Source organism: Scyliorhinus canicula, chromosome 4 (genome assembly GCF_902713615.1).
Source record: "Scyliorhinus canicula chromosome 4, sScyCan1.1, whole genome shotgun sequence".
NCBI lineage: Eukaryota > Metazoa > Chordata > Chondrichthyes > Carcharhiniformes > Scyliorhinidae > Scyliorhinus > Scyliorhinus canicula.
This window is the reverse complement of record NC_052149.1, coordinates 59,354,823-59,379,051: the sequence shown is the minus strand read 5'-3', so window position 1 is coordinate 59,379,051 and position 24,229 is coordinate 59,354,823. Positions and strand designations below refer to the sequence as shown.

The window sequence follows — 24,229 nt, the reverse complement described above, 5'->3', positions numbered from 1 at the left end:
GGCTGATTTTTCCATCTAGTTGCTCAGCAGCAAGTACCATGTTTACTCACCTCAAAACTCACATCGTAATATTGTCCATCTTTACCGTCATTCTGACAAGAGGTAAGCTTGGATTTCAATTCAGCAATTATTTATATAGGTGTTGTTTTTGTAAATTCACCACTCTGTCTTAGAATTCCCCCATACCAAAAAGGGCCGATATTCCAAATGGTGAACAGGGATTCTCACTCCCTGACTCCGATGCAGGCTTTGGTGGGTGCTATTCAGGTCAAACTATATTTCCAAGTTATTCCCCGGTATAACCCATACCTTCACCGAAGAATTTTACCTACTTACCCCGTAATAGCATCGATGTCCTGGGTCCTGCGTTATTAAGGAAGTGAAGTAAGCTAATAACCACTTTTTCAGGTTAAGTTATTTTATTATTATACTTTTTTTTCTTTAAGTTGCAAACACTTTATTTACAGAAAGGAAAAACGATTAGTGATTCTGGATGCTGCTGGTTTGTTGTAGGGACCTTCAGACTCTCTCTTGTAGTTCTCCTCCCCTTCTCTCCTGTTGCTGTTTCTCTGTTTTCTCTGTTCTCTGTGTTCTGTCCTCTGTCCTCCCCATTGCTGCTGGTTTGTTGTAGGGACCTTCAGACACTCTCTCTCTCTCTCTCTTTTAGTTCTCCTCCCCTTCTCTCCTGTTGCTGTTTCTCTCTCTCTCTCTTTTAGTTCTCCTCCCCTTCTCTCCTGTTGCTGTTTCTCTCTCTCTCTCTCTTTTAGTTCTCCTCCCCTTCTCTCCTGTTGCTGTTTCTCTCTCTCTCTCTTTTAGTTCTCCTCCCCTTCTCTCCTGTTGCTGTTTCTCTCTCTCTCTCTTTTAGTTCTCCTCCTCATTCTTGCTGGCGTTGATCTTCGAGCCTTCCACCTCCTTGAGGGGAGCGGAGCTCCCCCGCGCCGTGCCCTGGCCGCCAGCTGTTGCTGCTCTCTGTTCCTGCCTCGCGCGTGGGGGGAGGGGCGAGGGGAGCCCGCGCTTAGTGCTTTTTGGCGGGAAAGATCGGGACCTCCGATAGGGGATGGGCTACGGGACTTAAAGGGGCATGGTGGGACACAACCAGGCCAATGGGTCCCCCTCTATTCAGTACATCACAGTGCTTCAACACAGCACAAAGAAATCTATGCAAACTCTCTTTTTCTTTTTCCCTTTCTCCTGCTGCAGGTTGTAATAACAATTCTGACAGACTGAAATTGACTGCATTTTTGACAGAAGAGCTGGCCACAGTTTCTGCTCTTTTCAGCTGCCACCAACCTCTTGTGGGATCTTTCCCTGCACTCTCCCAGACCAGATATTGGCAGACTTCTATGTTTCAAATGACACATTCTGTATTTTCCAGAACAGTGTGTTTTTAACAAGTGAAAAAGCAATGATCAATTTGTGTATTTTTGTGGCTTCGTGTTCTGTGGGCCGAGGGTGGGTGGGGAGGGGTATGAGGTTGTGGGGAGGGGTAGCAGAAATGAAGGTGAACGCAGGGCCCCACTAACTGAATCTGCCAAGGAGGACAGATCAGACAGGGAAAGAGGGTGAGGGGAGCATAGAGAGAGAGAGTGAGAGGCGGGGGTGCAGAGTGTGTCCATTAATCTGGCTCAATTCCAAGCTCGGTTTTCATTAACCTGCACACCCACTCTTGTGTACCCTATAGTGGATGAAGGTATATGTGTATGTGAACTGAGACTGGGAGTGAGATGGACAGATGTGCTCTCACCCTTTAATACGCTAATACCCTTGTATTTATTACTCAGTTTTTTGCTCAGTAATTGTTTCTTTTACCTCATTTTTATTGAAATTCCTGTTTAATGCTGTGCCAAACTTTATCTTTCTGGAGTTTGCTCATTGGCCCCTTGAGTGAGAAAATGTTGAAATGTTGCCCTCCCACACAATAAGGTTGGACAACCCTGGTCTTCTAGTGCATTGGTCTCTGAGGATCTTTCCCAATACCGTGAAGCAATAGCTAGAGCGAATTGGGTGCTGTGTTCATTTATAGGACAATTCACTGAAAGACAAAATGTTCTGTTTTGTCCTTGTACCAGACATCGGTTTAGACCTTAGTTCGAATGCTGTGTCCAATTTTGGTCGCCTCACATGGCATGTAACCGTGAGACTTTGAAAGGATACAGGTGGAGGCTACCAAATTTAGCAAAGCCCAGACTTAGCAGTAATTTGATCAAGGTTTATTAGATAAAGGGAATAGATTATGCTTGTGTCGATAGTTTGTTTCAACTAAATAGATAAAGAAGTATTAGGAGTCACAATCACCAGTTATGTAAAGACAGTTTGGCTCCACCAGGAGCACGCGAATCCAGACCTCATTCTAATCTTAGTCCAACATGGACAAAAGGGCTGAATTCCAGAGATGAGATGAGAGAGACCAACTTTAAAAATCAAGATGTGGAGATGCCGGCGTTGGACTGGGGTGAGCACAGTAAGAAGTCTTACAACACCAGGTTAAAGTCCAACAGGTTTGTTTCAAACACGAGCTTTCGGAGCACGGCTCCTTCTTCAGGTGAGCCCTCAGGCTCAGGTGGAGCCAAACTGTCTTTACATAACTGGTGATTGTGACTCCTAATACTTCTTTATCTATTTAGTTGAAACAAACTATCGACACAAGCATAATCACCTGAAGAAGGAGCCGTGCTCCGAAAGCTCGTGTTTGAAACAAACCTGTTGGACTTTAACCTGGTGTTGTAAGACTTCTTACTTTAAAAATCAAGGCAGCATTTGACCAAATGTGGCATCAATGAGTGCTAGTAAAAGTTAGAGTCAATGGGGCTCATGTAAAAATTTTCCATTAGTTGGAGTGATACGTTGCACAAAGGAAAATGATGGTGGCTGTTGACAACCATTCAACTCAGCCCCATGACATTGCTGTGCAAGTTTCTCAGGGCTGTGTTCTTGGCACAACCATTTTCAAATGCTTCATCAGTGGCTTTCTATTCATTGTAATGTCAGAAGTCAGAATGTTCACTAATGATTAGACTACATGGTGTGCAGTTCCATTTGCAACTCTTCAGATACTGAAACAGTCTGCCTGCTTGCAGTAAGGCCTGGACAATATCCAGGTTTGGGCCAATTAAGTGCCAAGAAGGATTTATGATTCACAAGTGCCAGGCAGTGACCATCTCCAACAAGAATCATTCTACCCACCTTCCATTGACATTAAACAGTGTTACAATCTCTGAATCTCCAAACATCAACATCCTGGAGGTCACCATTGACCAGAAACTAACCTAGACAAGCCACACAGACACTACACCTACAAAAGCAGGTTAGAGGCTAGGTATTCCACAGTGAATAACTCATCTTCTGACTCCTCACTGCGTTTCCACCATCCACAAGGCTAAAGTCAGAAGTGTGATGGATTACTTTCCAGTGACATGGATGCATGTAACTCCAACAACACTCAAGAAGCTTGACACCATTCAGCAAAGTTGCCCACTTGATAGGCACCCCATCCACACCCATAAACATTCATATCCTCCATCACCAGTGTGTCGGCAGTGTGTGCAATCTACAAAGATGGACTACAGCAGTGCATCATCAAAAGCACCTTTCAAAATTGTGTATTTTATCACTGATAAGGACTACCACAATAGGGCATGGAAACCCCGCCTTTTTCAAATTCCCATCCAGGTCACATATCATCCTAGCTTGGAGATGGTCAGTTTCCTTCATCATGGTTGGGCCAATTTCCTGGAACTCCCTGACAGAACCAGGGATGTACCTTCATCACATGGACTGCAGTGGCTGAAGAAGACAGGCCACCATCACATTCTCATGGGTAATTTATTGCCCTGCAAACGATGCCCTCACCTTGTTAATGACTGGAAAATATTAAGAAACTGGTTTAGATACTGGGAGGTAGTTTGTTTCTCTAAATAATTGACCTGTGGAACAGGCAGCTGGCTCGTGCAGGGATTAACTAATTTGTTTCTTGCCAGGGCAGATTTTATCCCCCTAATTGATCTCGGGTTTCAGCTTTTCTTCTGTCCTTTGGAGATCAAAGACATAGTGTGGGAGTGTGATGAACAAGGCAGTTGTGTGTGGGTCATGCTGGATGGACTTTTTATGTTGGTATAATATGAAAGACTGGGAGAACATGCTCATAAACACCGGTGTAATTCTTGGAGAGTAACAGATAATGCTTTAAAATGGTATTCCACGGCCAGCAATACGCGGTGATTTTTGAAAAGAACATTGATTTCGTTGTAATCATAATGTCGTCGGTTTAAAACCTATTTTGTTTGCAAATTTCCAAAGCTTCTTGATTGCTACCTTTCATTTGCCCTAAACTGAACAAAGCTTGCTTGCTTGCGTGCAGCTCATACCCGGAAGCAGTCGTTCATCCGGTGATTTGTGTCAGAAGGCGGCTACTGTGTGGACTGCAGAGGAGGAAGAGCCGGCGGCCGACTGATTGACTGCAGATTTCTGGGCTTCTTAAAGTCTATCTCCGATTTATCGGCGGGAGGAGCGAGGAAAAGCCGGGCTGCTGCCGGTGTATGGTTATTTCTTGTTGGGGAACGTTGGTCCGGAAGTTGGTGATGATGAAGCCCAAAGTGGTTTTTGTCCTCGGTGGGCCAGGAGCTGGGAAAGGGACCCAGTGCGTCAAAATCGTCAAGGTGGGTGGAAGAAAAAAGTGCTTGGAGCCGGAGGGAGAGCACCCCCGGGGCTAGAGTAATTCATGTATTATACCTGGATTAATCACTCAAGGAATAACGGTGGAACTGGTCATTCAGTGGGAAAACTGTTTGATTTCAGACAGGGAGATTTGTTGTTAATATGAGTCGATGTGAGTATTTTTTAAAGTGTCATCGCGGCCTTAAGCCAATATTTCGCAAGGGAAGGAAGGACGTGGCCGAAGCCGAGTGCTGATGGGATGGGCGGATGGGATTTGGATAAAACAGGAAGTTTTAAAAATATTTAATCTTGGGAATAAAAAAATAATAAATGCTGTAAATGCTCAGCATCTGCTGTGAGACCGAGTTAACCTTTCAAATCATTAACATTTCGACTGAAATGGTTGGAGATGTAACAGGTTTTAAGCAATTTAACAGCAGGAATAGGGGACAGAATAATTGGGAAGGTCTGTGGTCCAGTGAAAGGCAGAAGAGATCGAATGGTGGAGGGGGGGGATGGGGGTGCAAAGGAATGATAATTGTAACCTCTGTTTTCTTTGTCTGGATGTCTTGAATGCTTAGTTTTTAGCAAAGAACATCAAGCTAAGTAAATTAACAAAGCTGATTTATTAACACTACTGAAACTAGATTTTAACGTATTCCTAAGTACAAGGTTGCTAAAATAAACTGCGATAACTACTACAGAACTCTCAAATATACTACTCTCTCATGCCTAAACACTTTTCCCCCCAATCAAGGGTCATCACATGATATATATATATGACTGCTCTTAATCACCATCTGGTGGTAAGAAGTATTTAAATGAAATTGTTAACCCTTTATCTCCCATACAATATCCATATTGTAATATCCATATTCCTTTGAAGATGTTTGGAGACTGTTACAATGCGTGTATGTTCTAGACATGTGAATACTTAGTTATCGTTAACAGGCTTCTTTTTGATGCGGGTGGGCATTCTCAATTGTGGTTGTTTAGCAGATGTCTTTATCTTTTACGGTGTAACAACATCTTGTTGTCTTGTAAAGTTTTCTTGAATAGCTCTGTGTCAAGCTCTATGTGTGGAAATACAGGTTGAGCTGTCTTCACTTTGCGAAGCGCTCTATGATCCCTTCGTAGGATAGAGCCTTCATTTATCAGAATGACGTATGAGTGTGGAGCTACTTGGCGAATCACGCGTGCCATGCAGGATTATCCTCCAGTTGGAATCTGTACCCACACATTATCTCCTGGCTCTCGCGTTGCTAGATCCTTTGCTGTGCTGTTGTAGTAATGCTGTTGAGTTTGCTTGTTCTGCTTCATTTTCTTTCCAGCATCATCATGATCAGGATCTGCTAATGGTAAGTATGGTAATGTTGTACATAGCTGTCGGTTCATCAGCAGTTCAACTGGTGACAAACCTGTAGCTAATGGTGTAGCACTGTCGCATGAGTAGAGCCAAGAATGGATTGTTTCTTGAATCCAAAGCAGTTGATTTGCTATGTGAACACCTTTTTTAGCTTTCCTATTCGATTGTGGATGTAATGGGCTTGACATAATAAGCTGAAAATTCTGTCCAATCGCAGCTGTCAACATGGACTGTTATCTGTCATGACAGTAAATGGGATTCCATGTCTTGCAAACACTTCTTTGGTTGCTTTTATAACTGCTTTTGAACTAGAATTGGGCAATTTGATCACCTCTGGGTAGTTTGAGAAGTAATCAATGATTAGTAAGTAATCCTTACCATTGGACCATGGAGTCTTGACAAGTTGATGCATCATCAAATCATCAATGTATCTTTTGCTGCTGTGATTAGTTTCATTGACCGGTTTCGCATTCTGCCACAAGGTTATTAATGTCTTTGTTGATAACCTGGCCAACGTGCAGCAGGGTAGCATGGTGGTTAGCATAAATGCTTCACAGCTCCAGGGTCCCAGGTTCGATTCCCAGCTGGGTCACTGTCTGTGTGGAGTCTGCATGTCCTCCCCCTGTGTGCGTGGGTTTCCTCCGGGTGCTCCGGTTTCCTCCCACAGTCCAAAGATGTGCGGGTTAGGTGGATTGGCCAAGCTAAATTGCCCGTAGTGTCCTAATAAAAGTAAGGTTAAGGGGGGGGGTTGTTGGGTTACGGGTATAGGGTGGATACGTGGGTTTGAGTAGGGTGATCATGGCTCGGCACAACATTGAGGGCCGAAGGGCCTGTTCTGTGCTGTACTGTTCTATGTACTGATTGACGAGCTCTTCGTTTGCACTTTACCAACCCTAGACGGTCTTCATGCACCTTGCTCATGTTCCTTAACAAAGTCAGAATTACTATCCGGTCTTGCCTAAGCAGAAATCCGTTGATACTGCTCAGACCCGCTCGAATATTCCTATAGCTGGAACACGTGCCTTTAGGCCATCCATCTCTTAGATAACGCATCACACGCTGTAATGTGTCATCCTTGGATGTTTCTTCTTTTATTAATTTCATTTTTTTATCCGAGACGGGTCGATTTTCTTCTATTAAGTTAGCTTGAGCTTCGATTGCCTGGACTATGTTATTCATCCCAGTATCTTCTTCAGTTGCACGTGACAGTGCATCAGCTACCGCAATATTTTTACCCGGTGTGTAGGCGAGCTCAAAGTCATAGCGGTGAAGTTTCATTATTATATGTTGAAGTCTCGGTGACATATTCAAATTTTTCTTGATGATTGATACAAGAGGACGATGATCCGTTTCTACAGTAAAGGAGGTGGCTAACCCGTATACACAGTTGTGGTAATTCTCCATTCCTGTAAGGAGATCCAGACATTCTTTTTCTATTTGCACATAGAACTGTTCAGTTGGTGACATCGCTCTTGATGCATAGGCTATTGAGTACCGTTGCCCGTCAGATGTTTTCTGAAGTAGCACAGCTCCTATGCCATCCTTGCTTGCATCTGTTGAGATCTTTGGATATCTTTGTTTCACTCAAAGGATTAAAGAATCACAGAACAGGTGGGATTGGGAGTACTGTCTTCAAATCAGACCACTCCTTTTAGTGTTCTTCCATCCATGTGAATATAAATTTTTGCAGTCGTGCGTGATAAGTTTGGAATGATCTTTCCCGGAAAGTTCACCATGCCTAGTAGTCGGAGAACTGCTTTCTTGTCTTTAGGTGAAGACATTTTGTTGATGTCTTCAACCTTCTCGGTGTCTAGCTGCACACCTCGCTGAAATCTGGTCAACCAAAAATGTGAATTTGGATATACCAAATTGACATTTGGTTCGATTAAGTTTTAACCAAACTTGCCTACTCATTGCATTGCTTGACAAAGTCTTGCACTGTGTTCTTATTGAATTGCTGACCAAATTATGATATAGTCAACCTACACTTGAATACCTTCTATCATTTGTTCCATTGCTCAATAAAATATCCCTGAAGCTGATGTTATACCAAAAGGCATTCAATTAAAACCGTACCTTCCATATGGAGTGTTGAAAGCCCATAACTTTCTGCTGGCTTCATCAAGTTTCAATTGCCAAAATCCTCTAGAGGCATCTAGTTTCTTAAAAATTCTAGCGTATGCCATTTCACTTGTGATATCTTCTCATTTGCGAATTGGGGTTAATGTTCCCTTTTTATATTTTGATTGAGATCTTTCGGATCAATGCAGATTCTGAGATCTCCATTTGGTTTCTTAATGCATACCATTGAACTAACCCAGTCAGTGTGTTCTGTGATCCCCAGCTGCTGCATGCGGTTAAATTAGAGTTTCAAGCGTTCCCTTAAAGGAGCTGGTACCCTCCTTGGTGGGTGAATAACCGGCTTGACATTCTCCTTAAACTGTATTTTGTACTTGAATGGTAACGTATCCATTCCTTGAAACACATGTGGAAACTGGTCAATGATGTCATCAATTTGGTCTTCTGCATTTGCTGAAATTCTGACTGCTGTGAATTCGTTTCACCAGCTGTGGTAGCTTGCATGCCTGTACACCTAATAATGACGAACGCTTTGGTCCCACAATCTCAAACTTGATGGCCATTTTTATGTCTTTAACTTGGACTGTGAGATAACATGTTCCCATCTAGTAATGACATTGTCCTTAACTGACAATCATTGTCATTAATTTAAGGCTTTATTTTCAATTTGGCCAAGTCAATTGATTGATCAAATTAGCATGAGCACCAGTATCCAGCTTGATGTGAATGTCGGTTCCATTAATCTTTAATGCAATTGTCTAGTCATCTTGATTGTGAACAATTGCAAGTGATTTTAAATTCGGAAATTGACTGTGGAATTTTTTGTATTTTTTTCAACCGTACCGACAAAGTTTCTTCTATGCCGTATTCGTCTTGAGGATCAAAGGATATGGAGGGAAAGCGGGATTAGGCTATTGAGGTGGATGATCAGCCATGACCATAATGAATGGCGGAACAAACTCGAAAGGCCGACTGACTCCCTGCTCCTATTTTTTCTATATTTCTATCGTCTTTGCTGCTGCCTCAGATGGTCTATTGCTGAAAACCTCAGCCATGATTTTGTCACCTCGCGACTTGACAACTCTAGCGGGACGCTGGCTGGTTTCCCACATTCTACTGTTTGTGAACTTAGAGGCCAACCCAAACAATGGTGTCTATGTTCTTACTTGCACAAAGTTCTGTTAATCCATCACTCCTGTGCTTGCTGACCGACATTTGCTCTCGGTTGAGTAAAACCTTGATTTTTTTTTGTTGAATTCTCATTCTTGTTTTCAAATCTCCTCTTTAATCTCCTCCAGCCACTCAACCCTTGAGATAACTGCACTACTTTTGTTCTGGCCTCTTCAATCTGATTTTAATTGCTCCAGCACTGGCATCTTTGTTTTCAACTGCTAACCCTCTGTGGTTCCCTTCCTAAACCTCTTTGCCTTTTTACTCTCTTTGCTCCTTTCGGAAACTGCTTAAAAGCCACATCATTGACCAAGCTTTGAGTTATCTGCTGTAATATCTCCTTATGTGGCTTGGTGTCAAATTTTGCTTTTTACTCCTCTGTGAAGTGCCTGGAGATGTTTTATTGAGTAAAAAGCACTATTTAAAAGATGTGTCAGTGAAAAATGATCATGAAGCTGTTGGATTGTGAAAACTTCCTTTTGGAAAGGAACATTGCCATCCTTATCTAATTTGGTCAGTATGTGACTCCAGTCCCAAACTAATCTGGTTGACTCATGGCTACCCTCCGAAGCGGCCCAAGAAGTCACTCCGATCAGTTTCTAAATCAGAGTAACTAGGATTGGGCAATAAATGCTGGACTTGCCCACGTTCAAGATTTTTTTTTCAGTTGATTACATGGGTTAATTCAAGTCTCTGAACATGCACGGTACATTTAAGGAACGGGTACACTCCAGTCATTTGATGGTGTGTTACCCTAATTTTGCAGGCAGCTCGAGCACCATACAGTAGTCCAAGTTAAGTTTATACATTTTTGTGTTGCAAAACATTTAATTAAGCTTTACGAGTACAATTTCAAAATAGCTTTGGCATGTTATTGCTTTCAGCTTGGTGTCTCTTTGCTTGGTGTGGGGTTAAACCACATAGACTTGATCAACTATCTGTTGGAGGATCAAACATGACTGAGTAGAAATTGGTAAAGAAAGTATGGAAATAAGGACATCTGGGCACAAATTTATGTCTGCATCCCCTTGTTCAATTATTCCCTGCTCTGTAATCTTGCTTCACTTATTCTCAATTTTCCCATATGCAATGTCTCACGCGATTGACTTGTTTAAAGTTGGGGACTGTGTCCATTTTGATTATACGCTGCTAAATTTATATTTCAGCAGCATTCATTCTGGAAAAACGTTGTAAGCAACATTTTATCGTGACTAGAAAATTATTATGCACAATTGAATGATGGCTGTCGTTTGGGTTAGATTTACAGTGAGCTCTGGCAGGCATGTTGCACATAATCTAGCATTTGAATAGCTCATGAATTTGAAAATTAAGTTAATTGAATTTTCTCTATATTCATAATTGTAACAAGGGTTAAAACTTGCAATCACTTCTTTGTTAATGTTGTCCAGCAATATGGATACACTCATTTGTCTGCTGGCGATCTACTTCGTGCTGAACGAAACAAAGAAGCAACTCAGTATGGCGAACTGATTGACAGTTACATTAAAGAAGGAAAAATTGTCCCAGTGGAAATCACTATTAACCTCATAAAAAAGGTAAGCCAACTTTAGACAACCTAAGAAACAGCAATATTTCGGGACGTGGAATTCTTGAACTGATTTTGATCAACTTCCTTTACTGAATCAATCCTAGGAGGGCATTTAAGGCCATAAGACATATTTTTCTCATCCCAATCTCCTGCCTTCTCCCCGTAACCCCTGATCCCCTTATTAATCAAGAACCTATCTATTTCTGTCTTAAAGACACGCAGTGATTTGGCCTCCACACCTTCTGTGGCAAAGAGTTCCACAGATTCATCACCCAACCAATTTAATTGGTTGTGGCAAGCTCATGCTCGTTAACTGCTGCAGACCTGAATTTTCAGTTGAGTCAGTTGACTTTCCTATCTACCATTTTTCCCTGTCCACCACCTTACCATCTTTAATTATTTTTCTTTAAAAACATTGTTACTGAAATGGAAGTTCATGACAAATTTGTAAAGTATTGACGGCGGGTGTCTTTAACATGCTGGATACGTTTAGTGGATTTTTTTTTTTAATAAACAATTTTATTGAGGTAGTTTTTGGCTTTGTAAACAGTTACAGACATCAACAGAAAGAAAGCAAAAATGTGCAAACATCCACGTACTTTCAATACTTCAATCGTAACATACTGCACAAGCCCGCTCCTCTCTCACCGGTACTACCCGCCATTTTATCCCTCCTACTCTACCCCCCCTCCCCCTGCTGACACTCACTCTCCCCGCAAAGAAGTCAATAAATGGTTGCCACCTCTGGACGAACCCCTGTACAGATCCCCTCAAGGCGAACTTAATTTTTTCCATACCCAGGAAACTCGACATGTCCGCAAGCCACAACTCAGTCTTCGGGGGCTTTGAGTCCCTCCACGCCAATAGTATTCGTCGCCGGGCTATCAGGGAAGCAAAGGCCAAAACATCGGCCTCTTTCTCCCCCTGGACTCCCGGGTCTTCCGAAACCCCAAAAATTGCCACCCCTGGACCCATCGCCACCCTTGTTTTTAGCACCCGGGACATGACGCCCGCAAATCCCTCCCAGTACCCCCTAAGCTTAGGGCATGCCCAAAACATGTGAACGTGGTTCACTGGTCCTCCCGCGCACCTAGCGCATTTTTCCTCTATCCCAAAGAATTTGCTCATCCGAGCCACCGTCATGTGGGCCCAGTGAACGACCTTAAATTGAATCAGCCCGAGCCTGGCACATGTCGCGGTCGAATTTACCCTACTCGGGGCCTCTGCCCACAGCCCGTCCTCCATTTCCCCGCCTAGGTCCTCCTCCCATTTAAGTTTCAGTTCCTCCATCTGGGACCCTTCCTCCCTCATGAGCACCTTATAAATATCAGAGACTCTACCCTCCCCTTCTTCCCCCCTAGAGACTATTCTGTCTTGGATCCCCATTGGCGGGAGGCGTGGGAAAGATCGGACCTGTCTACGAACAAAGTCCCGCAACTGTAGGTACCTAAAATCATTTCCCCTTACCAGCCCAAATTTCTCCTCCAAGCTCCTCAAACTTGCAAAGCTCCCTTCCAGGAACATATCGCCCTCCCCCGCCCGCCGCCATACTCGAAACCCCCCATCCATACTCCCGGGGGCAAACCGATGGTTGTCGCAGATTGGCGCCCAAACCGACGCCCCCGTCTCACCTACATGCCTCCTTCACTGGCCCCATATCCGCATGGTCGCCACCATTACCGGGCTGGTGGAGTACCTGGCCGGCGGCAGCGGTAGAGGAGCCGTGACCGGGGCTGGCAAGCTGGAGCCCCTGCACGAAGCCGCCTCCACCCGCTCCCAGATAGACCCCGTACCCACCATCCACTTCCTTATCATAGCGATGTTGGCCGCCCAGTAATAATTAATCAGACTCTGCAAAGCCAGCCCTCCCTCGCTGCGGTTCCTCTCCAGCATCGCCGCCTTCACCCGCGGGGATTTTCCCGCCCAGACAAAGCTCATGATCATCCTGTTAACTCTTTTGAAGAAGGACTGTGGAACAAAGATCGGGAGGCACTGAAAAACAAACAGAAATCTAGGGAGGATTGTCATCTTTACAGTCTGCACCCTCCCTGCCAGCGACAGCGGGAGTGCATCCCATCTCCGAAACTCTCCCTTCATTTGCTCCACCACCCTGGCCAAATTTAACTTGTGCAGCCTGCCCCAGTCTCGTGCCACCTGGATTCCCAAATACCCGAAATTTTCCTCAACCAGCCTAAACGGTAGCCCTCTCAATCTGTTCTCCTGGCCCCTTGCCTGTACCACAAACATTTCACTCTTGGCCGTATTTAATTTGTATCCTGAAAACTGGCCGAACTTCCTCAACATTCCCAGTATGCTTCCCATCCCGGCCACTGGGTCCGACACGTACAGGAGCAGGTCGTCTGCGTAAAGAGAGACCCTATGTTCTACCCCGCCCCTCACCATCCCCTTCCATCCCTCTGCGGCTCTCAGCGCAATCGCCAGCGGTTCTATGGCCAGCGCAAACAGCAGCGGGGATAGCGGGCAGCCCTGTCTGGTCCCTCGGTACAGCCTAAAGTACTCCGACACTTCTCTGTTAGTCCTGACGCTGGCCCTCAGGGCCTGATATAATTTGATCCAATCCACCAGTCCCTCCCCGAACCCAAACCGTCCGAGCACCTCCCATAGATAGTCCCACTCCACCTGGTCAAAGGCCTTCTCGGCGTCCATTGCCACCACTACCTCCACCTCTCTGCCCACCCTGGGGGCATCATTATCACATTAAGTATTCTTCTCAGGTTGGCCGCCAGCTGCCTACCTTTCACGAACCCAGTTTGGTCCTCCCCAATCACCTCCGGTACGCAGTCCTCCATTCTAACCGCCTGTACCTTTTGCCAGGAGCTTGGCGTCAACGTTAATCAGGGAGATTGGCCTGTAGGACCCGCACGCTTCCGGGTCTTTACCCCGCTTCAATATCAGTGATATAGTGGCTTGCGACATTGTCGGCGGCAGGGTCCCGCTGTCCCTTGCCTCATTGAAAACCCTCGCCAAGACCGGGCCCACCAGCTCAGAAAACTTCCTATAGAACTCTACTGGGTATCCATCCGGCCCCGGGGCTTTCCCCGACTGCATGGCCTTTAGGCCCCCCCCAATACCTCCTCCACTCTAATCGGGGCCCCCAGCTCATCCACTCGCCCCCCCACCTACTGTTGGGAATGTTAACCCGTCCAGAAACCTTTTCATCTCCTCCGGTTCTTCCGGCGGCTCCGAAGTATACAGCTTGCGATAGAAGTCCCGGAATACCTTATTTAATCCTGCCGGGTCCTCTACTTTGCGCCCCTCCCCATCCATCACTCTACCTATTTCCCTGGCCGCCTCTCTCCTCCCGAGTTGCTGCGCTAACAGTCTGCTAGCCTTTTTCCCCATTCTCGCACACCACGCCCCTCGCCTTCCTAAGCTGCCCCAAGGCCCTATTCGTGGATAGTGCCCCCAGTTCCGCCTGTAGTCTCTGCCTCTCCCTGAGTAAAACCTCCCCCGGGACTCCGCGTGCTCTTCATCTATCCGACCCATTTCCCTGACCAATCTATCCATCTCTGCCCTGTCTGCCATGGCTCTGTGGGCCCCAATTGAAATCAGCTCCCCCCGCACTACTGCCTTTAGCGCCTCCCACAGGGTCGCCGCTGAGACCTCCCCCGTGTCATTCACCTGCAGGTAATTTTGCATACACCTCCGAAGCCTCTCACAGATCCCCTCCTCCGACAGCAGTCCCACGTCTAGCCTCCATTGGTAGCTCGCCCCCCCCCCCCCCTCCCGATCTGCAGGTCTACCCAGTGCGGGGCATGGTCTGAGATAGTAATTGCCGAATATTCCGTGTTCTTTACCTCCCCTATACAACCCCTGCTTAGTACGAAGAAATCTATCCTAGAATATACTTTATGAACGTGCGAGTAAAACGAGTAGCCCCTTTCTGTTGGCTGTCTGGCTCTCCAGGGGTCCACTGCCCCCATTTGCTCCATAAACCCTTTCAGCTCCCTTGCCATTGCTGGGAGTCTACCCGTTCTGGGACACAACCGATCCAAAGCCGGGTCAAGGACCATGTTAAAGTCTCTCCCCCCCATTATTAGCCTGCGAGAGTCCAGGTCCGGGATCTTCCCCAGCACTCTTTTAATGAAGTCCACGTCATCCCAGTTCGGGGCATATATATTCACCAGCACCACTCTTCTCCCCTCCAGTCTGCCCCGCACCATCAGGTATCTGCCCCCCTGTCTGCGGCTATGCCCTCCGCCTCAAATTGCACCCGCTTGTTGATCATGATTGCCACCCCTCTGGACTTCGAGTCCAAGTCCGAGTGGAAGACATGGCTAATCCAGCCCTTCCTTAGCCTGGTCTGGTCAGACACTTTCAGATGTGTCTCCTGCAACATAATTACGTCCGCCCTCGGAGCCCGCAAGTGCGCGAACACCCGCGCCCTCTTAACCGGCCCATTCAGTCCCCTGACGTTCCAGGTGATCAGCCTGGTCGGGGGGCACAACCCACCCACCCCCACCACGCTGGTCAGCCATAGCCTTTCTCGGGCTGGCCCCCGGCCCGTGCGTCGCACCATTCCTGGCCCGCCTGTTGGCTACCTCCACCCTCGACCTCCTTTCCAGTGCCTATTTCAAGTCCCTCCCACGTCAGCAGAACAACACCCCCCCCCCCCCCCCCCCCCCCCCCCAACAACATCCCTCGATACCCCCACCCCTGCCATCCACTGGCTGTGATCTCCTCCCCCCCCCCCCCCCCCCCCCCCCACCTGACTCCCTTAACTAGCCAATCTGCTAGCTCAGTGACTCAACACTCCGGCGCCTTCCTGTCTCATTCCCATTGTTTCCCCGTCCTCCTCCCCACTCCCCGGCGCCCCATCCCCCTCTCCAACCCACTGGAGCAAACTCACTGGTACAGGAAGGTATGGACATCAACAAAACAAAACAAAAAAACCCAAGAAAAACCCCCCCAACCCACGTCCTTGGCCCCCCTTCGTTACCGTGCCGGCTCCAGTGTCCTCCGCGAGCTGCACAAAAAGTACAAATCCGCCCAAAAAGGAAAAAACAGAAAAAAGAGGAAAAAACAAAAACATAAGAGAAAAAACAAACAATAAAAAAAAACCCCAAACCAATGTCCATGAACAAAGGAAAGAGTCCCAAATGTTCCGCTTGGCCCCTTTGGCCCAGCAAACCGTTGAACAGCAGTCCAGGCCCATTCGGCGTACCTTCCTACGGTAGTCCTCGGGCCCTAATTCGTGTCCGTGGGGCCTCTTTTCTGGACCAGCCCCTGATCCCTCGCAAAGTCCATCGCTTCTTCAGGCTCGGAGAAGTAGTGGTGTTGACCCTGGTGCGTGACCCATAGATGAGCCGGGAACAGCAGACCAAACTTCACGTGCTTCTTGAACAGCACCTCCTTGACATTCTTAAAGGCTGCTCGCTGCCGAGCCACCTCCTGGCTTAGGTCCTGGTAAATGCGGAGGACACTGTTGTTCCACATGCTGCTCCTGGCGCTCTTTGCCCACCGCAGCACCCGCTCCTTGTCCACGAACCTGTGGAACCTAATCACCATCGGGTGGGGGGGGGTCCGCCCGGCTGCCCCTGTCTCGCCTGCACTCTGTATTCCAGCTCCGGCGGTCGCGGAAAGGCTTCGGCCCCCATCAGCTGCATCAATAGGTCTGCTACAAACGCTGCGGCATCAGCTCCCTCAGTCCCCTCCGGGAGGCCGACCATCCTCGGGTTGTTCCTGCGGGCTCTATTCTCCAGCTCCTCCACTCTGTCCAGCAGTCTTCTCTGCCTCTCCTTCAGCCCGTCAACTTCTAGCGCCGCATCCGCCTGCTCCTCCACCACCTCTCCCAGCTCCTTAACTTTAACATCTTGCGCATCCAGCCTCTGGTTCAGCTGATCCACCGCTTTCTGGATTGGGTCCAAGCTATCCCGCTTCAGCGCTTCAAAACTGGACTTCATTACCTGGAGCATGTTATCCAGCGCCTGCTGGATTGCTGAGTCCAGGATCCGTGTGTCCGCCATCTTAGGTTCCAGGTAAGTTTCTTCAGGTCCTTGTCTCTGTCCCTTTTTCTCTCTTCTTCTGCCTCCCGGACTCCCGCTGTTCCATGTGCCGCAGCCCGCTCCTCAGCACTTTCGCTGCCGCCTTCCTTCAGCTCCGTGGTCCCGCTATCGTGGGGAATCAGCCCCTAAATGCCCGCCGGAGTGAGAGCCCGCCGAATGTGCGACACACTCGGACATCGCCGCCACCGGAAGTCCCGTTTAGTGGATTCTATTTGTAATGTTATGTTCTTTGTGGAAGAATGTTTCCATACTAAAATCACTTGCAAAATAATTACTAACTTGCTTTTCTTATTTGTTTAGCCAGTGCTTGCTGTCAATGGACAGATGGAGCATTTTGTGTATACAGTGATTACAAAATGTACAAAGTGATTATGATAACTGCTGTGGGAGGAAACCTATAGTTTCACTTTTCTTGAACTATATTCCTAAACTGTCAAACACAACTCCTTTCGAAAAGGATATTTCTGCTTTATAAAATAATGACATATTTTAAAGAGACTTGATTAACAAATACTTAAAATCGTGACAATTTAATTCCGACAAAAATATTTAGCGGGAAAAGTTGTTAAATGTCCTCCATTTTCATTTTTTAACGAGATGTTTTGAGGAGAACTTGTTGAAATATGTCTGTAGTAATACTCATGATCCTCTTGTTCCTCCCTTTCTGATATAACTTAGCAATAACTATATTTGGTGTTTTAAATTGTTCAATTTGGGGCGTTATTTCTGTTTTTGATCTTCACAATGTCATACAATATCTATCTTATTTATTGCTATTCTCTTCCCAAGAAAGTTTATTAAAGCAATTGTAATATGTACATACTTTGACCTAAAGTACCTTAAAGATGTAATTTGTTACACAACCTTATGCTTTTCCACTTGGCATCTTGACTGCACTTTGCAATCAGCACTGATCTCATATTTGTTTCCATGCCAGAATATTGTTTATAACTCATCAAATTAAGTGTACACCCACTTCAGGAATTTGTAGGAGCAATGCCCCACCTCCCTTTTCCTGTTGCATGCAGAGGCATCAAACATGGCAATTAACCAATTACCTTGAATGCTTCAATACGGTTTGTTCAATACTAGCAGAATCATGCTAATGCAGATTGTTCTGGCCTTGTTTACCTTAAGAATTACATTTTATTGCTGAAAAGAGAGACGTGCTGCTGAAGATTTTAGTCTTGCACTCATCAGGACAAACGTAAGCGTGTCAAATTTCAAACGATCAGAACAATCTTTTTGCAGGAAGATTGGTTGGCAAGTCCTTTTGGAGTCCTCTTGCTAACCAAACAGCACTTTTATGCCCATGACTCCTCGGCAGAGATGATTTGGATTTGATACTAATTGAATGGAGATATTCATTCAATGTTTGAATTTTCCCAATAATTCCATTTTAACACTTCTCTCAAATCATGTTTAACTGTCCAATTGACCTGACTCATCTAATCTTGTTAATATATTTGTTTAATACGAAATAGGAGCAGAAGTAGGCCATTTGGCTGCTCAAGGGTGCTTCACCATTCAATAAGACCATGGCTGATCTGTTTATATTTCAGATTCCATATTCCCATCTACCCCTGATAACCGTAGATTCTTGTTAAGCAAGTGAATCAATCAAGTTCCACCTGAAATACAATATAAAACATGAAAACTGAATAAAAAACATTTTTTTTAAAAAAAGTTCCACCTGAAATGTATTCAATGACATGCCTTCACTGTCTTCTAAAACAGAGATCCAAAGTCACACAACCCTTTTGAGAGAGAAAAAAAATCTATCTCTGTCCTAAAAGGGTGACCCCTAATTTTAAAACAATGCGCCCGCCCCCCGAGGAAACATCTTTTCCATGTTCACATTGTCAAGATCTTTCAGGATCCCCTCACTCTTCTAAATTCAAGAGTAAACTAGCTCAATCTATCTAACCTTTCCTCGTAGCACAATCCACTCACTCCAGGCATTAATCTAGTGAACCTCTTTTGAATCAGCTCCAATCATTTACATCCTTCCTTAAATGAAGAGAACATAATTGCACACATTATTCAAGGTGTAGTCTCACCAATTCCCTGTATAACTGAAACATAACTGGCGGGATTCTCGGATCCTGAAGCTAAGTGTTGACGCGTCATAAACACTGTCGCGTTTCACGACGGCGTCACCATGCCCTCAGGCCCAGCAATTCTGACCCAGGAGGCAAGCACAGCACTGGAGCGACCCACGCTGCTCCAGCAGCCAATGCCGGCGTCAAATGGGCGCCGTGGGTCTGCGCATGCGCAGTGCTACTGGTGGCAATGCAGTGCCACCGGCCCCAATCAACGCATGTGCAGTGCCACCGGCGGCGATGCGAGCATGCGCAGTGCCACCGGCCCCAATCCGCACATGTGCAGTACCACCGGTGCCAATGCACGCCGGTCCCGACACAACATGGCGTAGGGCTACAGGGGCCGGCGCGGAGCAAAAGAGGCCCCAGCCTGAGAGGCCGGCCTGCCGATTGGTAGGCCCCGATTGCGGGCCAGGCCACAGCGGAGCCCCCCCCCAACGGGGTCGGCCCCGCCATCAACCAGGCCGCCCCTGGATGCATGCATGCCGAGGTCCCGCCGGGTAAGACCACACGTCGACGGCGCCAGCGGGACTTGTATTTTGTGTGCACCCGCTCGGCCCATCCCAAATGGAGAATCGCCGGGGGGGAGCGTGTAGAGTGTGCCCCAACGGCGCCTGTTCCAATGGCGCCATTTCTCCACTCTCCGGAGAATCGGCGGACTGGCGTTGGGCCGGCGTTCCGTGATTCGTGTCTGGCCCGCCGTGGGCTGAGAGAATCCCGCCCAACATCCTTACTTTTATGTTTGATTCGTCTCATAATAACAGAGCATATTCCATTAAACTTCTTAAATACTTGCTGTGCATGCAAACTAACTTTTTGTGACCCATGCAGGAGAACACCTAGATCCAAACAATCTTCCGTCCATGTTAACATGTTACTCCCTGTACCATGAGCTTTTATTTTCCGCAATAACCTTTGATGTGACACCTCATCAAATGCCTTCTGGAAATCCAAGTATATCAGTACATCTACAGACTTCCCTTTATCCACAGCAAATGTCACTCCATCAAAAACTCAAAAAAACTGGTTAAGCATGATTTCTCTTCACAAAACCATGCTGACTCTTCCTGATTACCTCGACTTTTTCTAAGTACCCAGCTGTAACCTTAATGATCATTTCTCGCATTCCCCATGACAGGCGTCAAACTAACTGGCCTACTGTTCCCTGTTTTCTGCCTCCCTTCCTTGAATAGAAGGGTCACATTTGCCACCTTCCAATCTAGTGAATTTTGGAAAATTAACACCAAACCATCGACTACTTTATTTGCCACCTCTGGAGACTTGTCAGCCCGCAGCTCCAACAATTTTCTCAGTGCTGCTTCCCTAGTGATTGTAATTTCACCAAGTTCCTTCCAGCTCCTGATTCACGGCTTCTGTTATGAATACAGTTAGCCTCTGGCTGCTGTTGAGTAAAGAGTCAAGAGTTCTGTTTCTTTTCCCAAACACCTTTATTTTTCTTTGAACACACTCAGCACCAAACTCTATCATCACATCACATGCTCCCAAGGCCAACTGCAGCCTCTTTATATATCAGTGCCAATTATTGGATCAATGGGATATCTAATTCTTAACCCCATTCCTTAACAGACAGAAGTAACATATTAGTTGATTTCATCTGCCATTTCCTTATTATCTACTATTAACTCCCCATTGTCACTCTCTGGAGGATAAACACTTGCTTTACTTACTCTTTTCCTTTTTAAATACATGAAAACACTCTTGCTATCCTTTTTTACATTCACAGCCATCTTTCTCTCAGATTCTAATTTCTTTCTCCTGATTAACCTGTTGGTCATTCTCAGCCATTCTTTATACTCTGACTAAATATCTGACCTTGTTACTCACCTTTGTGCAGTGATATGCTTTTTCCTTAAGTTTGATACTTCCCTTAGCTTCTTTATAGTATTTTTAAAACTTTCAGGAAATTAAACAAGGGCATTGTATTTCTGATTTATGTTGCAGGCAATGGAAGAGACAATGAATCAAGATGCCACGAAGAACAAATTTCTTATTGATGGATTTCCAAGAAACACAGACAACCTCGATGGTTGGAACAAGAAAATGGATAACGATGCTGATGTGAAATTTGTCCTTTTCTTCGACTGTAGCAATGCGGTAACTATTTTTTTAGGGGGGGATAAATAGCCTGAGAATGACTTGTGATATCAGTTGATGAATGCTAAAGCTGCAGCTAGCGTATGCTATGTTGCCAGTACTATTTTCTAAACAAATTGATGTTGAGGTTCTGTACTAATCATCTGAAATACCGTGAGCTGTATTTTGCTATCAGCGACTAAACAGTGCTCTTGAAGAAAGCTGCTGATAAACACCTGGTGATCTCTGTAGAATGATTTCCCCTTTTCCAATGCACTAGATTCAGCAAATACTATGGGCACTGAATGTAGTGATTTGCATATCTGTATATGTACACAAGGGGTTAATGTAAATGCAATACAACTAAGCAATCACTAGAGGGAGCACGGGAGATGTATAAATACAGACAGACAGGAAGTCAGAGACACTCTTCACAGGAACGACAGCTGCTGAGCAGGACACAGACAGGCAGCTCAGATGTAACATAGTATAAGCGTTGAAGAGAGAACAAACTCGTACAAATAAAGCATCTATTTCAACTGTAAGACTACAAACTTTATTCAGACACAAGGAATAACACATGGTACCAGGAGACTTCAGAACGCTTACTATAAGATTACACAAGATGCATGCACAGAAAGATCAAAATGACAAGAAAACACGTACCAGACATTCGACGTGGGAAGATTTAGCTGATTCAATGAAATTTGTTGGAATTCCACTGCAGCTGAACACAACCAGTAACTTTTAAAAAAAATTTAGAGTACCCAATTCATTTTTTCCAATTAAGGGGCAATTTAGCGTGGTCATTCCACCTACCCTGCACATCTTTGGGTTGTGGGGGGGGGGTGCAAAACCCACGCAAACACGGGGAGAATGTGCAAACTCCACACGGACAGTGACCCACAGCCAGGATTGAACCTGCGACCTCGGCGCTGTGAGGCTGCAGGGCGAACCCACTGTGCTGCCCCTCACAACCGGTAATTTAAGTTATAGCTGGAAAAGTTTTAAACAAATGCTCGACATGTATATCATAGCTAATGATATGAGAACAGCCTCAGAAGAAATGAAAATAGCACTGCTCCTAGCAGGACAGGAAGCTAGAGAAATATATAACAGCTTTAAATACTCGAAAGGTGAAGACAACACCAAATTAGAATTAATACTGAAAAAATTTGAAGATCACTGTAACACCAGTAACAATGCTGCTTTAAGACTTTCAATGGTTGGAGACCAAATTGCACAGGAAATGAGTGATGCGAAACTCCAACAATCATTACCAGAACAGAAAGGTTTAACGCTGGAAATCGCAATTGACAAGTGCAGATCGCAAGAAAAAAGTAACGTTAAGTGCTTACCGAGAAAAAAACGCGATCAAGTTCTTCTCCACGGGTCTAAAGCAGTTAAAATGGCATCTGAGAACATTTTAAACTGCCCGGGGAACAAAAGAAGCAAATCTGGGTCTCCGCATGTGCAGGACACCACAGCTGTGCACGTGCAATTGAAATCAGCCGTTTTGAATGCAGATCGTTCTGCGCATGCTCAAGCCGCACATGCACAGTCAGCAGAACATCGAACACCATTCACCGATCGATCAGTTGAAAGAAAAGACCGCCATCAGAGATGGATCTGCGCATGCGCACGCCATGCATGCGCAGTTTACGGAAGAGCACACAGTAAAGGAAAAGCGATTTGTGCATGCGCAAACGATTCCTACGCTTTACGTCACGAGCGTCATGCCGTCATCAGACGCAGACCATGCCCACTTAAAGGGGAAATGCCCGAAAATCACAAACAAGACTTTTAAAGGCACAAAACCACCAACCTCAAGGCACAACATTGCCTGAACTTCTACCAGCAGTTGAAAATAACTTTGGCAGCACCCTGGAACAAGCAGTTTGCACCACCCAAAGTGAAGAGCGCAATGACAAATCCAAAACCAAAGAAGATGATTTGTTTATCGAACAATACTAATCAGACATGGCTGAGTTATTCGGATATGCTAATCATAGCATCAGCAACACGGTTGCAAAGCTCAACACGACTCTATTTATGATAGATGAATCCAATACCATGATGCAATGGCAGATCGTCGATACATTGGATGACAGCAACCTGCCAAATCGCCAAGAAGAAAACAACGCCACACAGAGGGTACTGACCGACTCCGTTAAGAGAGCACAGATCCTTTCCACAGAGAGAACACTGCATGACTCCAGAGAGAGCGACGCAAGCCTCCGCAGAGAGCTCGTTCACAGACTCCAAAATGGAAGCAATCAAACACTCCATAGCGAACGCCATGCATGATCAAGACCATGAAGGTCTACCCACCGTATCTGAGCAACCACAAGCAGACTATGAAAGTCTACCCAGCTCACATAATGAACAAGAAGACAATGTACGTCTACCCACTGTATGCAAAAACAGTGACAATGTGATCACAATCGACATACAAGATGTGCAGGATCACAGCGAGACTGACAAATCTCAGGTCGCCTGTACAGAAGCACTCGACAATCAGAGTAGCGCTACTCATGAGTCCAGAGAGACCACGTCAATTGAAATCTCATCCACTCAACTATCCACAACAAAATGAAATTGTGAAGATTTTGACTCCAGAAGAGGAGCACCAAGAAACCAAAGATTATTCAAATGAACCAGAAATAACTCCAGAAGGGGAGCACAAAGAGATCACAGATGAAGCACATGAACCAGAAGAGGAGCACCAAGGAATCAAATTCAGCACAAATGACTGATGTCACCAAGACCAATGCAACATCAGATAATTCTCAATCTTCAAGAAGAAACGCTCAATGAAACAGCACATAGCACAGAGGACACTGACACCAATAACATTTTTAGAATGACTCAAATTATCCACACGGAGCAGTCATTGAGCGCAACAAGAACAATAAAAACCACAAGAAGCACAACAGAAACGAGAACAACTACAAGAAGTATAACAAAGACGACAGTAACAACAAGCATGAAAAAAACAACAACGAAAACAACAAAGACAGAAACAACAACAATGAAACAACGACCTGTACAACATGGCACAACTCTAACATGAAGGACAACTGCAAAACAATGACAAGAATACAAACATACTATGGCATGACAACGAATCTCACAAATTCACATTTGCTCCAGAACAAACAAGCACACCAGCTTTCAAGGCAGATGACAC

At 45.6% G+C, this 24,229-nt stretch overlaps 1 protein-coding gene across 2 annotated transcripts in view; it reads left to right on the top strand.

The window, feature by feature from the left end:
- The window catches only part of cmpk (cytidylate kinase), a 48,486-nt gene that overhangs the window by 14,490 nt on the left and 9,767 nt on the right, over nt 1-24,229 (top strand). The window contains exons 2-4 of one of the 2 annotated variants that reach the window (XM_038794311.1): nt 4,358-4,655; nt 10,678-10,824; nt 20,908-21,060. In XM_038794311.1, coding sequence (XP_038650239.1) covers nt 4,536-4,655; nt 10,678-10,824; nt 20,908-21,060 — 420 coding nt within the window. In that variant the 5' untranslated portion in view covers nt 4,358-4,535. Of the gene's footprint in view, nt 1-4,343; nt 4,656-10,677; nt 10,825-20,907; nt 21,061-24,229 lie in introns of those variants that run through there. The other variant, XM_038794312.1, reaches the window with a different exon arrangement.